Consider the following 25140-nt stretch of genomic DNA (forward strand, 5'->3'; position numbering starts at 1 on the left):
TTTTTGACTGTTGGTTTTATTTGCAACAATTTTAAAGATATTTTACGAACGAAAAGGAGAAAACAAACCTCAACAAAGCATGGGAACCAACTGGGGTGTACATTTCTTACGCTACGGTCTCTATGTCCATATTGTCTTTAGATAGATTCAGATCCAGATATTATACCGTAGTCTTTGTTGGCAGTGAAGGTGATCCACTTTCTTCTCCTTATTCGAGCACCAGTTTTTCTACCACAGATGCTCATGGTTTACTAAGCAAAATGATCCAGATAACGCCGTAAACTGGCTTCTTGGAACCATCCCCAGCAAAAAGCACAGCATTAAAACGGCTATAAACATACAGATGCAAGGAGTCCCCCATGCCCAGCACACTACACACTCACTTTACCCAGCGGACTCTCCTGGCTTTGGTTCAAAATCCATTTTAAGGGTGTGCTGTCTTAATAGTAATTTGGAGAGACTTTGGTGCAGCATTATTGAGAATGTTGCTCAGGGACTTTAGCCTTTCACAAGTTTGCTAACACAGCTCTGTGTCCGACAGCCTCAGCACTAACTGCTAGAGGCTGTCTGTTTATCCCTCTGCAGGACAGTCTGTCAAACCGAAGGAGGAGGATCTCTTAATCAGCCGTCGTAAAAGTTTGATAAAGACGAGCACTGCTTTATTTATGTGCTAAATGAAATGCTGCATGTGTGAGTTTTTGTTTTCTGCAAATTTAGCACAAAGTCTTTAAACGTCTCATCAGTGTCGACAAACACTGACAACAGCAGGCGTTTTGTTTATAACCTCTGGCAGGAAGGGGATTTTTAAACATTTTAGGGTTTTAGACATGTTTTTTATTTCGCGTCATATTTTTCCCTGCTTTCGTCTTGTGTAGTTCCAGTTCATATCCCAGTTCTTTCTTTATCTCCATGTGCCCTTTCCTCTGTTCCAGCAGCTCAGGAGGATGGGAAGCTGGTTGTTGCAATAGGGCTCTTCCTTCCACTTGAATCTAGCTAATGGCATTAAAACCTAGGGCATGAAACTGTGTGTGTGTGTGTGTGTGTGTGTGTGTGTGTGTGTGTGTGTGTGTGTGGTTTTGACCCTCCCTGATGCTCTGTGGAGGTGCCCAGAGTTTGCTGACTCACTCAGACAAATGGGCCACTTGGAGAAAACAGGGTTTGATGTAAATGTGTGTGCCGTTGTGTATCAGCCATGCAATGTCACCCGGGCTACAGTACACTGCTCAGCGCAGATACAAGGCACATGGGTCACTGGTCACCAGTGTAGTTTAAAGCCTGCAGAACCTAATAAGGTTTATGTGTTTACAGTTGGCAGGTATGCAAAGTTCTCAGCTGTGAGTCATTTAGGTTGGGAATGAAACTCCAAACGTGTTTGATAACACCGACCAATCGGAGGCAGTTCCCCCCCACAATTTAGTCAGTGGGAGGGGACGTGTGGGTTTCAAGTGTTGTAATTGGCCTGCAGAGTGGCCTGATAGAGGAAGGAAACACAACGGCAGATATCTGGCTCTCTAACTCTTTACCAAAGGACAGGGCCTCTCTGATGTCATTTTAAATTACCATGGCTGCTGTTATTACAGTATTGTTTTTCACAGCGCACCAACGATACCTTGGCTCAGGGCCCCGTCCTATGGCCGGCCACTCACAGGAGACGATGGCTGTCTTTCAGCACACTAGGACAGACATCTAGCTCCAATTACCCACACAGGGATAGCTCTGGTGTTATCTCCTTCATCTCCCCTTTCTTTTCTTTTTTGGAAAGAAAATCTGGTGTTAGCATTTTATTGGTTCCACAATTTTAAGTACACCGAGGTGTGCCATTATTAAAGGACTTTCATGGTGTTCTACATTGCATGTAGGTGCTCAGCTATGCAGCAAGCTAAACACACTTCCAGAAAAGGTTGAAGAAAAGTAGGCCTTTTAATTATTTACTAGAAGAAATTGCGAAACCATGAAAACAGTAAATCAATTGTAGTGATTACAAATCAGAAAAAGACAAGATATTGTAAACCAGAGCTAGACCAAAGGCATTGTAGCAATTCATTTGTATAGTGACGAGGAAACTGGATCCACACAAGTGTAAACAAAATTTCAGTGTAGTTCTATTGTGCTTCATGCCAGGAAGAACATTATCAGCAGGGAAAGATCAACATTAAGTCCCCATAAGATGTATAACACAGTATTTAATCTAGTAGGCATAACATGGAGTCCTAAAGAGTAAAAGGAAAAGGAGTAAAATACACAACGGTTAGCAAACAGTAATTAACAGTTACTTCGAATGCTGTATTAACAACACATTAGCCTCAGACAGCTAGCTTGGTTAGCATTGTATTGTGATATAGTAGATTTTTGGGTGGATCGATTTAGGAAATTATAAATGGGAAAAAAATAACTTAAATTCAATTTAAATTAAAATCAAATTTAAATGCCAAAGCAAAAGATCCAATAATAATCCAATATTGTCATAAATCAGCCATACTGATTGATTTGCAACAAAGGCTTAATACACCCAGAGTTATCAAAGGCATGAAGTATAAACTGCATGGCAAAATCTATTGCGGTTAACAAAGTTATATTGTCATGTGCTTTATAGCGCTATATTGCCCAACTCCATATTCAAAGTATTCCATATAGCTAGCGTTCAAAAGACTGAAAATTGCACTTCGTTGGTTACTATGGGTACCGTTGTCTGTTGAGAGGAAGGAACTTTGACACACTCTTCAACCTGCTCACCCCACCTTTTTATGTGGTATGCGTGTAAAAAGGTTGAAATTAATACTTGTTGGCAACATTGTTTTACTGCTGTTGACTCTGACAAGGGTGTATTGTTAACATGACTCATCAGTCGTAAAAATGTTGCTTTGTCACACAGGCTCAGTATGTGTGACCTCGCATAAAGAAGCCAGTGTGCTCAGAGAGGGAAGTGCCCGCTGCTCAGTAACAGCAGCCTGTAACATTAGTCAAGCAGTCAAATGTGCACAGTTTCACATCAACCTCATTTTAGATCTGTCCGTGCCAACTGAGGCTGCTGGTGTTTTCTCCTTTACATCAGACAAGCTTGTTCATTTTAATGGAACACGCCAGCGTTTAGTTAATGCACTTTATTGCTGTCACAACCGACAGTCAGGTGTTAAAGTTGTTTCACATTTGCACATCCAGTACAAAGACAGGTCTGGCATGTGTTTAGAATAGCTTAGCTCTAATGCTAGACGCAGGGGGAAATGTATGTCAACAGTGTTGTGGTTGTGGATCAGCTCTTCTTGTTTCTCAACACTTCTGGTAGTGACACACATTGACTATACTATAAGACTATAGGTCATGTTTGAGTCAACTTCAGTCCTGCAAAGAACAGACGAGAGGTTTAATGTAGAGAAAATACATCCTTTAATTCATTGTATTTTTTCTTCTTTGCAGTTACATGCAGATGAGCACACAGCTGCATAATGTACATAAATACTCACACACATGCTGCCTCACAGCTGACAAATATTTATCACGTGTTTAGCATTCCCTCTCCCCTCAACCTTCGCCACCTAGTCACATTTCATTCTTCACTTCTTCCACCTGACGTCTTCTCTGTCTTACCCTGCCGTGAATGGAGGGTTCACTAGGCTTTCATTCCAAAGTTTTTTGAGGACCTTTTGTGGTCATTTATTGGTAAAATAACATGATTGTAAAGGACTGGCTTTTGAGGTGAAAATGTTTCTTTTACTGTGACTCATAATTGTAGCTGCCAGCCAAATTCTGTCAAGTTGGGACTTGACAGCCTTCATTTGGCTGCATAATATAAAAATCTCCAGAGACACCTGGTAGTTGGACATAATGTTCTTAATCTGGATGACCAGGGTTCACTGAAGTGTCATTAGCCGTGTTTTCATTCAACTGTCAAGTGAATTGTAAGCAAACTTTTGAAATGTCGCAAAAAAAGACATTCAAATTAGGCACCTTTCCATCAGGAATTTGGTTGAAGTTTTAGTTCTTTCATGTCCGCGAGTATTGGCCATGTTTCATGCTGTCCAGAGACGAAGACACGCTATGGAAATAGCCGAGAAGGTGTTTATAGTGTAAATATGTTTGTATTATTACAATTGTTATTATAACTAATTCTATTTTTTCTATTTCTTATAATACTTTCTATATATTTTTTCTCCTATGCCTATTTAATGTGTATTTGTGTTATTCTGATGTGTGTAGTTTTTTTCTTTTGAGCTGCTGTAGCACAGGAATTTCCCCAGTGGGGGGGGTTAATAAAGTCTATCTTATCTTAGAAGAAGTAGACAGCGGACACAGCTGTCCTTTTGAGTTAAATGTTCGCTACGTCAGAAGAACTTATTTGACAAAGGCGTTTCCATATCCCATTTAGCCCATGAACTCTTTTTCAACAGAGGTAAAAAACCACCTCAAGTGAGCGTAAAAAACATTTTTGCACAATTGAAGCTTTATCGGATTTTGACATTTTCATTCCGCTTTACAAATGCGCATAAAAATATGTGAACGGAAACACTGCTGTTGAATCTCTACCAGCTGTGGGACTACTGTGCTGTGCGTTCTTGACCTAAGAGCCTTGTTGATTGTGGGGAAATAAGAAGGATTTCACTGTTTGGATTATTTAAGTATGCCATACCTAAAATACTGGGTGAAGTTTGAGCATTTTCTAGTGTAGCCCTAGACTGGGTAAACCCAGCCCGATCTGCCGGCGATTTGATTTCGCCCTGCAGCTCAGGCTAACAGGCAAACCTGTACCTTTTATCTATCCTGCTTCCGTTACAAATTTGCGGGAACCAATCACAAACTGGCTTATCCACCTGGCGCACTATTGGCGGGTTAAACACGATGACGATAGAGAAGCGACCAAGCAGCTTTTTGTTTACATTCAACAAGCCGCCAACCGAAGCACAGCACTCCATGGTAGCAACCTGTTGATGCCGCTGTCGCTGCTACGTCACCCGGATCGTTGGTCTGATTGAAGGACTATCCAATTGCGTATAGAGTCATTTGCCCGTTGATCACGCCTCTCGTGCAGAGAAAATACAGAGCAGACTCCCCAGACTAATGTTCAGTCTTAAAAGATTGAGCTTGGTCTGGTGATAGCCAGACTAGTGTAGCCCCCTACCTTTTCAAATGTGTCCTAACTTCCTTATTTGTGTTTCTTACTTGACAGGTAATAAACGTAAAGGCCTGCAGTGGGTAATAGATGTGACCATAGCTTACCCCAAAGCAAGACCGATGGACATCCAGACCTGGATCTTTGGCTACAGACCTCCTACAGTCACACATGTACACTACAGGTAAGAAAAAACATTGGTCATAACATTCACCTGGTTTGTGCTCACCTAGTTTTCACATGAAACGCCAGAACCATTTTTACTATGCAAATGTATTATGCAGCCAACATGCAAAGGAACTGCATCACATGAGAATGTACCACATTACATCATGAAATAAGTGCAACATAATTTTAGTAGTATTGTATTGTTTAAGCGTTTTAAACTTTAGATTAGTATTGGTACTTTTAGGTCATTATTGCTTGTATACTGTATTGTTTTAGTGACAAAACTGGTGCTGTTTGCTTTTGTCTTCCTTTTCGTATTTCCCATCAAAGGAATCTATATCACCAGATAAAGTCACATCACAGGTCACTTGTAGCTACTATTGATTTAGGTTTGGTACACAGAGACTTTGAGACTCCATACTGTTCATGTTAAACACTTTAGCAGCATTCATTTATATATCGAGGGGGAACTTGAGGTTCATCCACCCAATGATAACGCACGTTCACTGCATAAAATCCCACCTTGCATACCTAGTGAGTCAGCAGAACACACCTGATCCCTATGGAGTTTTAGACCTATAGTAGCGCTATGGAGCTGTTTTTTATTATGATTGGGTCATACATTGGGTTTTTCTACTGCCAGTGCTTGAATGTGATAGATTTTCTGTGTGCAAGACGTGCAAAGAAGTTTCTGTTAATAAAAGTTACCAAAAAAACATAATCACCATCCTGTATTCTGTAGTTAAGAATATAAATGTTCTAATGCAAAGCAAATGCATTTCCCCCATTCTTATTGTCCTGGCGTCGGTGCCCTCCAGGTTCCCCTCTGTTGCTATTCCACCCACTCGAGGATATGATGAAGGTTGACCAGGATTAGATTTTCTGTAGGCTCTGTTCAAGATGTGGCCCTGTGCATTGTTTTGACAGGGTAGATCATAAAGGGATGTATCCAGACTCAAGCAGCAATCATCAGGTAGAACTCACCTTGACCATTAATGTTGTCTTTCGCCCCTAAACAACCTCCTGACACAGCTCGTGTGTGTGTGTGTGTGTGTGTGTGTGTGTGTGTGTGTGTGTGTGTGTGTTCACCTCTCGGTGGAGGGTATGATCGGGCAAAGTAAAAAATGATAATGAACCCTGGCTTGCTTCCTCCTCTCTCGAGGCTTCTCTGCCCACTTGGGCTAAAGCTAAGGACTCATTAAGTCTGTAATTAGACTAGCAGAGGATGCACTAGTTAATTTGTGGTCAAAACCTTGTACCTTTTGACCTAATGTGATAGAAATTTTAGAGGGAGATTTTAGATAGTGTTGAGATTCCTTGGAAGGCACAAATCAAACTAAAAACCTACATTGTTGAACCAATTGTGAATAATACATATTTGTGATAAAAGTCGTGCCATTTTGCATCAGGGATGTTATGGAAACCATGGTTCTTGTTCAGATGGTCGTCACAGCAGACAGAGATTAAGTAGTAGTTGTGGTGTCCATGCTCACCTGGCAATGAGCTTAAAAAAGCTTTCCATAATGTGTCTTCTTATGAAACAAATTGAGGATTCCATGTTTCAAAGTGTGTCTCGCCCCTGGATCCCTTTAAATTGTTGTTATACTATTATGATAGAATTGATGGTGTTATCAGAAAATATGCAGAAAAGAGAATCCTCAGACCTCACATGCAGTGTAAGGGCCGTGACAACAAGCAGAGTGTCAGCTCTTATCGGTGATTCAGCATGTTGAATCTGCAGCAGGCAGACTGGAGGCTCTCCGTATGAGAGCTCCCTGACTGGCTGTTCAGCTTTGCAAATCCGTGACTTCTCCCATTTAGCGAGGTGTCTTCTTAGTTTTTGCATCCGCCTCTTCTTTTGTTGTTCTACAAGCAGAAGAAGACCGTTTCGCCCGATTCACGCTGGCATGAAAATGGTTGGATGGTTTTTGTATTTTGTTTTGCATATTTCTGAGATGCTTGGTCTTTTGGTTTTATTTTTTGGGTTATTATACATACAGTCTACTGACAAGTTATTTCCTCCCGCGCAGGCACTGAACGTAGATGTACATCAGATGTTAGACGTCAACTGTAGTCTTTGGTGTGTTCAAGTCCAACAGTTTGATAGAAGACATGAAGCGTTTGATCGGTCGTGTTGGTGTGTCTGGGCCCTAAATCCGACTGCCTCAGCCTGACAGTTTCTATGTGAACTGACCTTGAAAATAGTCTGCCGTCTACTTCCTGTGTTATTGTTTTACGGGGCTATATGGATTACTACTGCGCCTGAGCCTCAGCTTTAAAACAGGCAGTGGAGAATTGGGTAATATTCTAGATGAAGCCACATTGAGCACTAATTTTTTTTTTTTTTTTAAATCCTTCCACCTCCCTCTTTCTCTCGCTGCCTCCAGTCTTCACCCTTCAACCCCACCCTCCCTCGCTGTGTCTCCGACCCTGTCTTCATATAATCTCAGTCTTTCAGATTGCAGCATCATAAGCCCTCTGTGAATGGCAGATGGGAGAGCTAGGTGGGTGAACAAAGGCCAAGCGAGGGCTGTAGTGGGTGTTAAATACGTTGAAATCCTTTTCTTTTAAATGCACCACCCCCTCTCCTTTTTTGTGCTGCTGTGTGCATTTCTAAAAGCTGCTGTTTGAAAATATCTGAAAGGTGTCATGATTTATGGAGTCTGAGTCTGCCTGGTCATCACATGGATGCTTTGTAGCTGCACACCTGGCTTTCCTTTAGAGACACTTTCCCAGAATTGTTGAGCTTGCAGCCGTTACCGCTTTCTTAAGATATCTGAGGCAGATTTAGTTTTTCTCCAGGCACTTTGTAAAAAGGTTGCAGGTTAGTAGTTACTAGATGTAAATCAGACACTACATGTCCTGCTATTTTTCTTTTATTTATTACGCCCGTGTTTTACTTGTGAGTGTAGTGAGTGCTTTGGTGGTTAGAGAGGGTGTCTTGGGATAATTAATGAGTAGAGTTTTTTTGTTTATCAAAGCTTAGGGTCTTCAGAGGACATTTGTCGCCATAGAAACCCATCATAGGAGTCATCTTTCACCTATATTCACTTCAGTACTGACATCTGTGTGCATCTAAAGACAGTTCAGGTCATGCAGTACATATCAACGGGTCACAGTGGTTTTATAGCCCCTTTTGTCTGACCTGTGCACTGATAAGATGTCAATGCTCCCATGCTCAGCTGTCATTAACCTCCACTCTGCTCCTCCTACGCCCTCCATTCCCTCTCCAGTGCCCTCAGATGATGCCAACAGCAACAATCTGTCAGGGGAATTCGGTCACGGTGACAAGGTGAAGGTGTGCTCCTGCCACGTAGACGCAGAGATCAAAGTGGGGATAAGGAAAATAAGAAAAACATGGTAGTGTTTCACTGCTAGTCACTCTAGTTTTAATCCAAAACAGATTGTGATCGGTTCAGTTGGTCCAGACCAAGACAAAAAAAGGTCCTTGAGTTCTGTTTCGTGTTCACACTGACTTTTTACAAACTAATCAAGAACCATGAAGTAACATGAACACTTTCTTTTGACAGTCATCTTTCATCATCAGCAGGTCATGCAACTAGGGATGTTAATAATTAACCGTTAAACCAACAATAAGAATTTTGATCAATTTTATTTCTGTCAGTTAAACAGTCTCTTTTTTTTCTGCTAAGTTTGTGGCTCTCTGTGGCTCACTATATTGATGAGGATTGGTGGGTGCAAGCAGTTCCAGAAAAGTGGACACGTGACCAGATAAGTGGACACGTGACCGGTAAAAGTCTGCAGCTGCCCGCCGAAAGTATGTCTGAGCCTCCCGAACTGGTGAACTGGGACTCAGTTGCCTGCTTATCGGTAAACGGTTAATGAACGAGGGTCGGCTATTGGTCAGGAAAAAAAATCTAAATTGGGATCCTTACATCCAACACTTCACTGACTTATTACGCATTTTGTATACTCTGGTGTCACAAAGAGCTTGCAAAGAAATAATTGATTATGAGCACTATTGTTCGAGACTGCAACTTGACCTTGTATATTATGAATGGCAAGGCATTTTGTACCGTAATATTACATGAGGGAGTAGTGGTAGCTATCTTTCACTAATTTCACTCACTTTTTCTTGTGGAACTGCTAAAATACGGGAACAGTACTCAAGCTCAACTCATCTCTGTTGAAGATCCCCACACACATGGTGCACGTGATGTGTTACCATGTTTACAAAATGATCTTGTATAAATATAGGCTATATGCCGTTTCTACAGATCAGGAGATCACTTTCTTAGCAGTTAGTTAAGCTAAGCTTTCACACCACAAACAGCCAAGACTCCCAGTTGTTTAATCGCAGTCCATTTCTGAATGGACTCCAATCGAGTCCAGTTGACGGCTTTCACACCAGCCTAAACCAACTAAAACAAGCAGGCAAACCTTCTTGCAATACTGACAGCTTTTGAATATTGGCTGTGAAAAAAATGTAAACGTAAGGAAATAATATACTTGTAATCCTACCAGGCATAAAGAGAGACTGATAACACACAAGCTTATATATGGTCCATGTGCAGTATGTGATGTCCGCTCTGCATGATGGAAACAAATTCTTCAGGACCACTTCCTTTTTAAAGGAGACCTGTATTGAGTAGATAATATGAAGACATTATCAACTGCAAACAAACCAGGACAGAGATGGGCTTTCCCCTGCAAACAGTTTCAAACATAGTGATTAGCTGTGTGTCTACATCTGCTGGTCTTACTCTCTTAAAGTAAACAGTTTGAGAAATTGTTGTTGTTTCTGGAACCAGGAAATACTTACATACTCCAAAACACCAGATCATAACCAGGACACTACTGCACATGTTACATCCCTCTTGTGAGCTGAGGCTGCGATCAGTTGTTTCTATTTGTAGAACATAATGAAATTCCGGTTTACCTTCAACAAGGGAAACCAGATACCTTTGCTATGATACCCACAACAAACAGCGTTTGCTCTAGCAGCAGCAGAACCAAACAGAACCTACGGTCCCTCTGCTTCACTCCCCGCCGGAAAGACAGTGTTACCGGGAGATAGCTATCCAGATTGTGCCTCTCCCGGTCTGTCATCCGTTCTCTCTGCAAAGAAGCCTCCCTACGGTGGGAGCGCAGCGAACTAACGGCCGGCTGCTGGCTCGTTAGCTAACGTTAGCTTGCTAATTTCACCCACCCAACATGCCTTCATCATACACTGGTTACCTAAAATCTGGCGATAGCAATGTGCTATTCTATGATGTGACATGAAAGAGCATGTGAATTAAACATTAAGTTGTTACATTTTACTAATTTAGAGGCTGGCTGGTGAGCTAGCTTGCTTGCTAGCTAGGGGGGTAAATGTTTAGCGGTGCAGAGGGCGTAGAGAGAGGTCTTTCTATTAAAGTAAATATTAGGGGTGGTACGGTTCATGAAAAAACATCCAAACCTCTCGGTTCGCTTGTCTCGGTTCGGAGCGTGTGTGTCTCGCACGGTTCGTCAGTACACTGTTAATGTGCACTAACCACTTACTGCCGTAGTTCCAACTTTCGACACCTATGTTAAAACACTTACTGGAAACGACGAGGGGGATGAGCTTGACGAACGCAACACATGGCAGCTGATTGGACGAACGTGTCACGTGGTTCTTGCTGCTCCCGTATTTCAAAACAGACTCTAATGGCGTCTCGTTCCGAATACGATCTTGTATTTTACGAAAATAGATCACCGAAAAGGGTTTCTGAAAACATTTTAAGTGAGAAATAGGCCATACAGTTGCTGAATCTGTCTGCTTTTTTGATCGACAAAGGTCAGTTTACAAGATCTTCGTCAGATTTTGAGAGGCGCCGAGCCGACCACTCCTCAGGTGGAGTGTGGAGTGCTGCTGCTGCAGGTCACGTCACATGCAGAAATGTCAAGTGGGAGAGATGAGGAAGGTTGCCCGTGACCCTAAAACCGTGATACGAACCGAACCGTGGATTTTGGGAACCGTACCACCCCTAGTAAATATCACGGTATAGGATATTATATTATTAACGTTAGTTTATTTTGTAATGTGTAGGTATTAGAGATCTTTTAAAAGACATGTTGGGATAAATGTACCTAAGTAGTTATGTATATCTCGTTGTAGGCTACGTTTGCCATCTTATGGACATAATGTGCAAAAATAGTTATTCCAATAGTTTGAACCTGTTTGTTTTTAAAAGGAACATTCAAACGTAATTTTTGACCAGTTTTGACAGCTCTGTGTATTGGATTGATCAGATGAGATGAAAAATGAAAGGAGCCTTGGGTGTGCCTGTCACAATCGTTTGTTTCCCTCACCCGTTTCCAAGCTGAACAGCTGACGGCCGACAACAATAACGGGCCGAAGAAGGCCGACTAGGACCGACGAGTTGACCGTCGGCTTGGTGTGTCTTGACTCTTAAATGTAGCAATTAACCATCTTACTGTCTCTCAACTTTTCTCTGATTGCAGATAAAGGGTTAGCATTCTACAAGCAAGAGCCCTTAAGAGTGTGGTTTACTTCAAAATAATTAAAATTATGCAAGGAAATCTTCATCATTATTGATCCAGTGTAGCACAAAGAAGCAAGAGAGATTTAGGGCCTTATAGAGTCCCCAAACAATGCTGGCTACCCTCCAAAGAGGCTTGTGGAGTGGACAGACTTTTCCTGCAATAGTCCAAATTTAATTAGCTTCCCAGCCCAGTTAGAAAGGGAAACAATATCTCAAGAATACGCGCTTTACGGGAGCTAAATGGTTCAAACAAGGCAGTAAATATGAAGGATCAAAAGCTTCTGATTTGCACTGCTTATAACCTGAATTTTTCTTCTAATGATTAAACACCAGTGTTATCATCTCTACAGGAAACTATATTTAATGGTTGTCATCTGTCCAGCTTTATGTATATTTTCCAGAAAATAACAACCACAAATGCAAGTAAGGATGTACATCATCTATTGGCTGTAGTGCAGGTACACTCATGGTAAAAGTCTGACGTTAACGCTTATTGACAAAAGTAACTGCAGCTGTCTGTCTGTGTGCCAGGGTGTCAGGTTAACAAGCAGGCCGCTGCCAAGTGGGTTAGGCTGGAAATGAGAGTGTTGCCTTGGCCCCACGCCAACCAGTTCCTCACCATCACAACTGTACACTGTTACATGTGCCACTGCGTCTCTCGGCACAACAAATACCACAGACTTTTTCAAAATTGTTTTAAAATCGTTTGACCTCAGATCTTCTGCAGATTGTAAACATGTCTTTTTTTCTCAGATATTGTTCCACAGGCCCTGAAAACTGCAGCCATGAAGCCACTCCTAAAAAAGAACAATCTAAACATGTCATTACAAGCAATTATGGACCCATATCAAACCTTCCTTTTTTAAGTAAAATCATTGAAAAAGCAGTTTTTCAATAGCTTCTTGTCACTAAACAACTGTTTTGATGTCTTTCAGTCAGGTGCTTGACCACAGCACTGAAACTGCTCTTGTTAAGGTCTTAAATGGCATGTACTTAAATACAGACAGTGGCAAAATTTCAGTCTTAGATCTAATTTATCTCATTGCTGCATTTGACACGGTCAACCACAACATATTACTAGACCGACTGGAAAACTGGGTTGGAATTTCTTGCACAGTACTAAACGGAATTGAATCGTATTAAATAACAGGGACTACTTTGTGTCTATAGGTAATGACCAGTGTTCGGTGTAACGTAACTACTTTTTTCGGGTAAAAAGTAGTGTAACACGCTACTACTGAAAATTTGTAACGAAACATAGTTCCTTTTTCAATTTGGCGCAACTCAGCGTTACTTTTCCCTGGGACAGATTTGACAACGACGCTGCCTTCTCAGCTGCGCGCTCACAAGCTCCACACGGGACGTGACAGAGGCTGGTAGTAGCAGAGCGATCATGGCAAGCAAGAACAAACCTTTTGAGAGCGTTGTAAGCTTTGTGGCTTTTTGCTGGACTCTGAGCCAGGCAGACACAAAGCTGACAACCTCACAGATGGATGCGGTGGAGAAGACCTCATACATACATACATGCAGCGGACCGCTGTGGACTTGTGTCGGTTGCACAATCACACAAGGATTTCCAGAAAAGAGGCTGCATGTCTCTACAACAATGCACGGACCATCGTGGCTGCACGACCGGTACAAGTCAATACAGACATTACATACACTAACACCGCGTAACGCGAATGACCTGCTGATGTGCATTCAACCCGCACTGGACTGGGTTCATAATGAATCAGCCGTCACTCTGTGAGTAGAGAATCCAGTCTGCAGTGTAGTTTAGACACTTCACTGATAAACCAGAGATTGGCTCTATGGTCAAATATAGTTTTTGTATAATTAACTTCAGTCTCTGCCAGAGACGCCTGCTTTTAAAAGTAACGTAAAAGTAACGAGTAAAGTAAAAAGTTACTTTCCATAGGGGGTAACTAAGTAAAGTAACGGATTACTTTTTTAAGAAGTAACGAGCAAACACTACTTTTTAAAAGTAACTTCCCCAACACTGGTAATGACACACCTGAGTGGACAAATATGACAAGCAGAGTCCCCCAAGGTTACATTCTGGGGCCTCTTCTGTTTAAAATCCACATGCTTCCACTGGCTCAGTCTATGGAAAACAACAAAATAAGTTACCAATATTATGCAGACAACACACATTTACAAAACCATACCGTATCAGTCCCAAGGGTCAGAACTAAACATGTAGAAGCAGCGTTCAGTTTTTATGCACCACATATCTGGAACAAACTCACAGAAAACTGCAGGTCTGCTGCAACTCTGTTCTTTTAAATCAAGGCTGAAGACTTTTGATGCTGCCTTTTATTAAATCAAGTAATTGTTAATTTCTTACACTGCACTGTAACTTATTCTTTTTTTATATCTGTCTTCTATTTTTTTATCTTGTTTTTAATTGCTCTTTAATGTTTTATGTAAAGCACTTTGAATTGTCTTGTCGCTGAAATGTGCTGTATAAATAAAGTTGTCATGCCTAATAACTTTCCGAATCCTTTTGATCAGAGCACCTAACTCATGCCTGACATTGGGTAGAAAACAAATGTAACAACTTGCAAAAAATGACAAATATGCAGCATCACATTTATACCATGAGCTGACATTTAAGCAACAGTGTGCCTTCTTCAGCACTTAAAGGGAAAGCTGGACAACCTTGTATCTATCGATACCAGGGCAAAAAGTGAAAAATTAATTGATTAAAAACGATTTATAGTATTTAGTACGTCCTTTTCTAAAATCAATACATTTTTTAAAGATGATTTTGGTATTTATTGCCTTAATTGATAGGTCAGATAAGTCATGAAAGTGGGACCGAACCTGCAGCCACTGTGACAAGGACTGAGCCTCTATACATGGACGCATGCTCAACCAGGTGAGCTCACCAGGTGCCCCGTAAAATAGAATTTTCTACATCTCCCTCTACTTAAAGTTGAATATGCCAAAAAGGCCACATTATAATGGAAATAAATGGCATGTGTGGGTTGGCAACTATTTTGATAAGCAATTAATTTTTTCAGTTATTGTTCAAGCAAAAATGTCAAATCTTTGCCCGTTCCAGCTTCTCAAATATAAGGATTTGATTACAGTTGTACAGTTTTTGCCCTGAGTTTTAGTCCTATGGTTCTGAAATAAACCATAGGACTGGAGCAAGACGGTGTGATTGGTAGCCACCTAAATGTAGAGTCAGGTGGTTTCAGGGCAGGAAATGAATCCTGGGAACTTCAACATGCCATTTGATATTGGCTGTGAGTGGCTACAGACACTGTTCTCCAAACAAACCTGTCTGATAAACCAATGAGCTTATACTGGAAAAATACTGTATGCTATCTAAGCATGTTTATTCGCTCTTGATCAGAATTATCAGTGCCTCCTTGAACCTCAGCTAGACACTAAAAGATCCTGATTTCTGCATGAATATTCTGAATATTTCTGTTGTCGCCACCTACACCCAAGGCCCAAGTGATGACGGCTCATGTAGTCATATGTTTGTACCTGCAAGAGAGTGCGGAAACATGTCTGTGTTCCACAACTGGATTTAAACCACAAGATATCATCCTGACAGTGCTATAGCTATTGCATAGATTGCTTTTTAAAATGTATTTGATCCCTTTAGTAATCAATACTTATTACTTCCCTCTGACAAAAGCTCTCCTCTTAGGCACAGATGTACTTTTACGGTGGACATTATCCAGTTGGGAATATGGAGCAAATGTTGAGTGCAGAGGAACTGCTCGTCTGAGGGAGGAGACTGTAACCTCTATTTGAAGGTGACCAGGAGCTGGTCTATGTGGGAGTGCAGCCTACTAGGGACCCCTTCTGGCTAGAGACTAGACTTCATCAGCACTCTCATCATGGCTTGTAAAAGTGACCCTTCATTGTTTTCACAATGTGAACCAGTGCATCAGTCATTGTGTTTTCTTTAAAAAAGTGTTTGTCATGTGGGTTGCAAAAATTCTTGGTATTAGCCAGCTGGAGACGGTTAATATAAGAAATAAAGAGCTAGTTGAGGTTGACTCTCTGGTTAGCTGAATTTAATGGTGCTGCTTCTTTATGTCTTAGTGGCAAAACTGATTTCAACTTTTCAGTTCTTTTTTTCTTTTCCCAAACACTTCTAACCGTTTTGTGGAGGTACATGACTTGTCTGTCTCCTGTCAGGCTCCCCTCAGCACTTCTGTGTCACTGTGAGGAGCCTGCCAGCTAATGAATCCCTTAAACAAGCTGAAGCTACAGCAAACACACAGACTGCTCTAATAGATCCCAGTTTGAAATGGACCAAGACCACGGCTGACAAACAAGTTTGGACTGCAGCTTCCATGACGGATCAATTCAGACAGTTTCTGCTGAGTGAGACTTGTCTTCCTTTTTTGTGTTTCATCTCTCTGCCTGTCTCTCTTTTCTCCTTCAGGATGTACCCAATAAAAGAGGTTCCTGTGGAGGCAGAGGCCCTGACTGACTGGCTGTATCAGAGGTTTGTGGAGAAAGAAGAGTTGCTGACCCACTTCTACAGCACAGGTTTGTCTCACCATTTCAGTTTTGTTAAAGTCAAACTGAAATCTGAATTCTCCTTAATTTTGTGTAAAGAAATATAGACTATAATAACACAGCTATGGTGCATATATTTTCTATTTTTCAAAAGAGGATAAAAAAAAAAATTTGATAAAAAACATATGTCTGAGCTACAGCCCTCTAAGTGGGTGTTTTCCCCCAACCGCGTTACCCAACGGTTGACTGACATTTGAGGGTAGCTGTTGCTAGGAGACACACTGTCAACTTCGCGGTGTGGCACTGACTGGTACGGTGGCCGACAGGGGCAAACGCCCTGCAACTTAAGAAAACACGTGCGCACATGCGCAGCATTCAGCAAACGCGCTGCAAATACACACAACACAACCAAATACATAAACGCACTGCAAATAAAAAACGATGCAAAAAGAAAAGCACGCAAACCCCGAAAAAAGAAGCGATGCAAAAAGAAAAACAACTTCATTAATTTGACAACACATGCGCAGCATTCATCAAACGCACTGCAAATACACACAACACAACCAAATACATAAACGCGCTGCAAATATGAAACGATGCAAAAAGAAAAGCACACAAACCCAGAAAACAAATGCAACAAAAAAACGCAGCATCCAGATTACACAACGGAAGTTCTCCAGACTTCTAGAGTGAGCAGCTAGTGGAACAGCTGGATTTTCGACCCCACGGGGAGAGAGCGCTCTGCCTTTTTATTAGAGTCGGGTATGGCTTCAGCCTGGAGAACTCCATAGACTGTATATTAAATTCATATTATTATTATTATTATTAATAACAATATATTAATATAAAGTCTATGCTCCTGTCTCATGCCCTCCCGGCTGGTGCCGACCCCGAGCTTCGGCTTTTCAAAATAAAAGCTGGCGTCTGGTCCCCTATGTGTTTGTACTTTGGTGTGTTGGATGTTTGTGAACTAAACAGTACGGCAATCATGCTAATGAAAACAATAACCTTTTCAGCAGATGTCTTACTTACAACACGATGGAGTTAGTAAAACAGTTTTGTGTTTATATGTGCGAGCGGGATTTATTCAGTTTGATAAATCCCACGGTAAATTGGCTGGTTTACTAAACAGGGAGGGACTATAAATCTTGTCTGTTTTTTGTATTTCAAGAGCAAATTGCTCCATAATATGAATACAGATTGATCACTTATTTTGTTGGTAACCGTTGTTGTATAATCACAATATCACACTTGAGGAGGCCTATACTTCAGTAATGCGCCTTTCGGGCCTCGGAATTAAACCTTCTCATGTAATATGACTTAAACAAACGTCAACGTTAAACGCTGATGCAGTTTTAAATGTTTTATTACCATAAAAGAGTTTACAGACGTCTCTGCTGATTGAGTATCACCTGTGACCTGAGCCGAGACACACCCACCAAACAAGAGAAAACATATCTCAAACATAGACTTAATATTTACAGTCTCTCTCTCTCTCTTCCCCCGCCCCTGTGGGGTCGAAAATCCAGCTGTTCCACTAGCTGCTCCGTTGATTACAGAACTTCCGTTGTATAATCTGGATGCTGCGTTTTTTTTGTTGCATTTGTTTTCTGGGTTTGCGTGCTTTTCTTTTTGCATCGTTTCATATTTGCAGCACGTTTATGTATTTGGTTGTGTGAATTTGCAGCGCGTTTGCTGAATGCTGCACGTGTTGTCAAATTAATGAAGTTGTTTTCTTGCTTGTGTTTTGTGTATTTGCGTGTGTTTTCTTAAGTTTCAGGGCGTTTGCCCCTGTCGGCCACCGTAGACTGGAGCACATAATGCTGTATATCCTACGAATTACAATGGTAATCAACCACTAGGGAAGAAAATTATAAACTTCCCCATTACATTACATTTTCGATTCTAAAGTCACGGTTCGATTCGAACAACATATTGTAACAATAACATATCTTCAGTCAATTGAAAACTTGACAATTTGTCAATAAAGTAAAAAGGAAAAAAGTTTACCGACAATCCTGAGGGCAAATGCTTCTCACCACACGGAGTTTGGTGTTTGAATCCCCCAACGTCGTCTTCCAGGCAGCGCTACCTGGAAGGCACTATGATTAGGCAATGGTTATGGTTGAAGACAACGGTCGCAGCACTGCCTTGAAGGCTTAGTTGGGGTCTTAAAGCACCATCGAGCCAGCACAGCAGCTGAGCAGACCGATAGCAAAGAGGGCTGACTTGTTGCTCTCTCTAATATATTAAATATAAGGTGCTCGGTTTAGGCTACAAAACATGCATGCAGGCTGAAATTCAACCGTGCGATTTTGTCGGGATAAAGCTATAAGCAGAAGGAATATCCACTAGCTGCTAGGCTAATGTGCAATGATAATCGCACAGAATATGGTACACGCACATAACAGAGCTTGCAAACTGTGGCTTTCTTGTCGACAACGCAAACGTTGTCAACATAACTCACTGGAAATCCAAAATACTTCCACACCGGCGACTTCAGTGAAAGAGGAGGAGGTTCAAGTTCTGTCGATGGGTCTCCTGCCTCTGCAGTTGCCATGCTATCTTTTGACTGGTTCTAGTTAAGTTACAGGAGGTTGACTGACTCGCAGCACTTCAACATGTGTGTGTTTTTCCGCTTGACAAGCCGACCAGACGTGACATGGGGGCGTGGCAGTATCGACGATTCCATTTTTTTAATTCGATATTCAAGATTGTGACTTAATTTCGATTGAAAATTGAAATCGTGACACCCTTAGTAAAGACGGATTGATTGACATCTTTCTGAGCCTCCTGTTAGCTTTGTTGCAGCTGTGAGGGCAGGACAAATGACTGCTTTATCAGCCTTATTGGTAGATGAAATTTGTGACGTAATAAGTTCCCATCAAAGCTCCAGCCCACCTTCAACCTGAGCAGAGGTCTAATCAGCCAGAATAACTGAAAACACCTGTGTGGGTTAACAGAGGCTTCAAGTTTGTACTCCACTCAGAAGTGGAAGCTAGTTAGCCTAGCTTGCTAATGTTAGCACCACTAGACATAGCTTTTGGTTCATGTTATTTTAACAGCTGCTGAGTCACTCAGTACAAACGGATTTCTGTCACTGCGCCAATGTGTCTGCGTCAAGTCAAACCGACTTGAGGCGACTTTGTCACAGTGATACTTTCCCTGTGTGAAGTCTTGCTAGTTATTTTAGTTTTTAACTTTGAATTTGATTTTAGTTTTAGTTAGTTTTGAGTGTTTGCTAGTTTTAATTTTAGTTTCAGTTTTTCAGAAAACTTTTAGTTTTTATATATTTAGTTTAACAGTAGTTTTAGGTTGTTTTTGTTATGGCCGTAATGCCTCAGAAGTATGTAGCTACATATACAGTTCATACAAAATACATGGCTGGAGAATAGCCATGATGTTTAATGTTTAATCGGAGACGGTTTAGAACTGCGACGCACCAACTGTATCTGTGTCACGTGGGCTCCGCCGCGGTTATGCTTGTCTAAGAGACTAGTGGCAGGTCCTGTAGTGTATTGATTCCAATGGGAGAAGTGAACGTGAACACAGATTATGAGTGATTCTTTCGCCCCATAGTCACCAAAGTATATATTGGAGCCAATTTTTTCAAGCCACATATCTCTAGAACATTCTGACACTAAAATGGCATTTTTCTGACAGACTCATCAGGAGAAAATTGTTTGAGACCTGTTTCTGTCTCATGACCAAACTCTCGCGAGATCTGGCCACACAGAGAAGCTAACGTCAGCTAACGTTCGTGAACGCCCTAACAAAACTAATCTCCGTGATGCTAGATATGTCTTTTAGCTGTGTAAATATCTAACATTAGCAAAAGAACACATTTAATAAATTATTTAAATATAACTTTTCATCCATCAACACAACGTTCACTACACGTTCAAACTAGGCCACGCCCCTTTAGGAGACAGGAAGTGTGTACCGTTTCATAACATTGCCGCTGCTTGAAATGCGCTATCTTTAGTATAGAAGATCTTTGGTTTAATCTTTGGGCTACTTTAGTGTTCGATGTAAATGAGCAATTAAGCCACAGCGCCATCTTGTGTCAAGTCTGTTAAAATTCTGTAGTTCAATGTAAGGAGAGTTGACGGAAATTATAGTTTGTTTATTTATTAGTTTTTCAGGAAGGTTTTTGTTTTAATTTAGTTTCAGTTTACTACAAATATTTTTCACTGCTTATTTTTGTTTTAGTTTACTATAATAACTAGAGATGGCCCGATACCATTTTTTGCTTACCGATTCTGATACCCTGAACTTGCGTGTCAGCCAATACTGAGTACCGATCCGATACCAGTGTGTCATATATTTTATGTTTTAATAACTGTATACTACTATCCCTGTATGGAAGTGATATGATTTCTATCTTTGTTGTCGGTCTGGCTCAGGTTAAACTCTTTGTGAAACATGAATGCCCCAGAACTTTCTTTTATTCTGCAGTTTGACAGTCAGTTATAACGGAAAACGAACATAAATAAACTACTTTAACGTAGATTTTCTTTAGGGCTTTATTACGTGGTATCGGATCGGGACATTAACTCCAGTACTTCCCGATACCAGAGTTTTAGGCAGTATCGGAGCCGATACTGGTATCCGTCTCTCTTTCATGGGTCCAGATGTGGTGACGGAAAATGACAACTCACGGCAACAAGTAGTCCTGTAATCTCAGTACTCCATAGTTACTCAAGTTCAAGTCAAAACAAACACAAAGGCCATATATATACTAATTTTTTTCAGAAAATATTTTTTTTTCAGTTGGACTATAAATCACATCATTTTGGTTTAACATCTTATTATGCATAAGAGTAATATTCTGACTCGTCTATATTTATATCTTCCTCAACAGGATCATTCCCCTCTGAAGACGGACATAAGGAGGCAGCTTCCCGGGAGATGACCCTCAACCCCGTGTGGCTGTGCATTATCCAGTCGTTTGCTTTCGCCTCCGGCTACATTTGGTACAGCGTCCTCTGGTACCTCTACTGCTGTTTATTTTGAGCGCGCTGATGAGGCGAGAGTCTTTAATCGGACCACTGGAAAAGCCTCAGGATCAGTTGGTGTGTGGGGCCCAGCGTCATACTAGCCCCCTTCGATTGATGAATGTACATTTACAACAGTGGAGAGACTTAATAGGAATCAAAAAACATATGAAGAACACAAACACACGGAATACAAATACCAATACAAAATGAAACTGGTCACAGGCATAGTTAACTTGCACACAACCCTAACACCACACACTCGCTCCAACGGCCTAGCAGAATAATCTCTCGCACTCGTCACGACTCACATTTTGATGTTTACACGTCCTCATACACGTAGACGCTCACACGTACATAACTTTTTATTCAAAGTGAACGAAATGAGGCTCAGGACTCCTCCAGAGGACACTCTGGACCGAACTCTCTCTCTTCCCCCGGCTCCTAGGCTTTAGCCGTAGTAGTTTTACAGAGTATAAAGTATGTATGGACGCGTGTGTGAGTGAACATATGTGACTAGAAGCATAATGTCTGCCCTTATTTTTCTTCCTGGCGAGGGCTGATGAAGCCCGCTGGACCTCTCTTTCAGCCCGCCGACTAGCCGGCTGGCCACACCTTCCAGAGCGAGCGGCTGTATGAACGTTGAGGCTGCGCAGCCCGCTGCTCCTCTGGCCTTCATTGCACTAAGGATCCATACTGCCCTACCTGCTCCCTGTCCCAGGAAATATTCCTGTGTGGTAGCTGTCAATGTTTTAATTTCTTTTGTTTTCTTCCCTTAACCTGCATATCTCCAGAACAACGGCCATTGTATTTGTTGTTGATGTCTTTTTGTTGACTTTTTTTTTCCCTCCTGTTTTCACCTGTCTGTTGAGGCAGTGTTCTGAGCTCACTGAGAAAAGGGGGATCATGTTTACACTGGCAGCCCTGCTGAAAGCCTAAGGGAATGGTGGCTACGATGCGGCGCTTGAATTAAGGATCGTTTTTTGTGTCAGACATTGAAGGGAGGAAGAGGAGACTGTGCCGTAGTGCTAATTTAAAAAAAGAAAAGAAGAAAAAACAACCAGTGGTGGAACGCAGGGCAAGAATTGCAGTCTGATTGCCCTAAAAGTAACCCCCTCTTTGTGGATTCTCCTTTTCACCATCTGCTGTCCCACACACACACACACACACACACACACACACACACACACACACACACACACACACACACACACACACACACACAGTCATGTGCAGCTACACACAGCAGAGTAGACATTGTCTTGGTGGATCATCTCTAGAAGACAAGAGACTCTTACCCCCCCCCTTCCCCATTGAACTACATCGTTTTACAAATATTTAAGCCATATGCTAAGTGTCGTCAGGTGGGAAAAAGACTTGGGGAAAAAAAATATGATTTTTATAGAAAGCTACCCTAATGTTCAGCATTCTAAAATAGAGATTTTGGCTTACAGAACTATAGGTGTCATTACTGTAAATTTACAGCATAACCTGCCTAAGTGAGTGTGTGTGTGTGTGTGTGTGTGTGTGTGGTAGTCTTCTCTCTCTTCTTCCCCCATTTTTGATATATATGATTCATGTCGTGTTGCTCTGTGACAGAGTGTGGCGGCAATTTCACCATGAGTGGTCAATTTTTATTCATTTTAAATTACATGAAACTGTCGTCCTCATGTCATGATATGTTTAAATCTTGTATATAACGAAGCTGAGGAAGAGTTTTCATTGTTGGAAATGACGGCAGCGTTTCTCTTTTGGTCCGTGATAATTTCAGAGATTTTTCATTTCAAATATCATGAATGATTTGTTTTGTTTATTTAAACAAGAAAGCGAGGATTTTACCTTCACTTCTCAGTGTTAACTCTGTTCTTTTATTTGTTTTTGTTGAGTTTCTGACCAGGAAGTTGTTTGCTTAAAGACATTACAGCTATTGTACGTCTGTGTGCCGGCTGACACAACGTTTGCACAGCGACACATGGGCCCACTTTCGAATTTGTACCATTGTACATTTTAAATCATCAGGATTTAGTGGAAAAACCTTGACTATCGAGCCTTACCGGATGTCCTGGTAGACCACAATCCAAACCAAACATTTGTTATAAAGATGGTTTCATGGTGTCGAGCTAAAACCGGGCCAGTGAGGAAGGGATCACTCTTCACAGACGAGGGAAACTCTGGCAGGGCCCTACAATGATGCAGCTGTTCTCTCTCAAATGTCCTTGTGTTGTGGTTTTGAGGTCAGTTATATGTAATTTGCTTAGCCTGTTTTAATTGGGAAAGTTATAGAGGACCAGCAATTATCATTGGCAAACTAATGCATAAAAGGTGCATTTTAGTAGTTTACTGTCCTCCCTGTGTGCCACTGTTTGTAGAAACTGTGTGAAAGTCAAAAAAGGGCTACCTGACTGGGTAGATAAAAACTTTTTTAATCAGGCTGTAAATGTGATTCATTCAGCGGCCCTCTTAGATTCCCCTCCATCGTGAGAGTGACTTGAAATGACGCTTCATCTTTCTTTCTTTTCACTTGTTTTTTTTTTTTTTTTTTTTTTGATTTTCTGACCATGTTTCCAAAGAAGGCAGGGAAATAATGTTTTCCTAAGATGTGGTTTTAGGAAATAAACACAAATAGGGATTTAAACAAACTATACTAGAGCTGTCTGTAATTTTCCATTTTGTACTTCTCCTTTAATTCCTAGCTACACAGCCATTTTACAACACAAACGACTTGTGCTGGAATAAAACATCATAAAGATCCTATCAGTGTAATGCTTTTCTTTTAACAGTTTTTATGCACCTAACAAAAATAATGTATCTCTGTAAATGTTGACATGCAATTGGTATTTATTCCCATTCAGTTCCTCTGTAATAACAGGTTTTCATTTATGAGCACATTGGACATTAAGAAAATAAGCTTTAAGGATTAGTTCAACATTTTTGGGAATTATTCTTATATATTATTATGTTCTTTCTTGCAGAGAGTTAGATGAGAAGATTGATGGTTTATGTGCCAGCCAAGAAAGAATTCGGTACATAATCCTGTCTAGAAATATCACAATTTAGCTTTTACACTTATATTTATCATGTTGATTGATTGTTAGAGGTGTTTTATAGCTGGGTTATTTATTTATTTTTACTTATGGAAAGAGCCAGGCTGGCTGTTTCTCCTTGCTTCCTGTCTGTATGCTAACTGTCATATTTAAGATAGCTTTATGTTTAACATATAAAGAGTCTTAACGATCATCTCATGACCTAACGTGAACTCTAACGTGAAGAAACCAATAAGCATGTTTCCCTGAATGTCGCACTAATTATTCTTCAACAGTATGCGGGAATCCTGAAGGTCCTGTAGAAGTTATAAAAAGGGAAAAGCATCCTATGTTTTTAAATCACTCTTGGTCAAGGTGTTCTCTTTGGTCTGTAAATGTCAACTTTCATATTTTCTCTTCACTGAGTTACTGGTTGAGAATGGTCTCCAGGTAACCAAAGCCTGTGTTTGATCTGTCCTGTGCCTGTTGTTTAACTGTGGTGTCAGTCACCAGCTGTTGTAAGTCACTGGTTTATATTACAGAGCTTTGATTTCAGAGTGACGTCCAGTCTCTTGGCGGTGGGCAGGTGTCAGTGTTTACTCTCAGCACAAGACTGCAGAGATCTCCTTACCTTGGCAGAAGGTTCACTGCTGAATCAACTACAGAGAGATGAGTAGTGTTTCCTGTCTGGAACAAACCTATTGTGCATCTGTGTCTGCTGGAGTATAGGTAAATGTTGAGGTGTGTACCTTGGTACTTATAGTGATATATAGGCCTGGAGCATATTATAGGATTTATTATCACCTCAGCATTGTTTATGAGCAGCGTTTTTGTTGTAGTCGATGTGGAGCTTCATTTTTTTTCAC

The 25140-nt window shown here is 41.1% G+C and overlaps 1 protein-coding gene across 1 annotated transcript in view; it reads left to right on the forward strand.

The window, feature by feature from the left end:
* Positions 1-24003, forward strand: part of lpgat1 (lysophosphatidylglycerol acyltransferase 1) — a 50115-nt gene extending 26112 nt beyond the window's left edge. The window contains exons 6-8 of the mRNA XM_078274076.1: positions 5162-5288; positions 16178-16284; positions 21119-24003. Of these exons, the coding sequence (XP_078130202.1) occupies positions 5162-5288; positions 16178-16284; positions 21119-21270 (386 nt within the window). The 3' untranslated portion in view covers positions 21271-24003. The remainder of the gene's footprint in view (positions 1-5161; positions 5289-16177; positions 16285-21118) is intronic.
* Positions 24004-25140: the final 1137 nt, after the last annotated feature.

The sequence above is a fragment of the Sander vitreus genome, chromosome 18 (genome assembly GCF_031162955.1).
Source record: "Sander vitreus isolate 19-12246 chromosome 18, sanVit1, whole genome shotgun sequence".
NCBI lineage: Eukaryota > Metazoa > Chordata > Actinopteri > Perciformes > Percidae > Sander > Sander vitreus.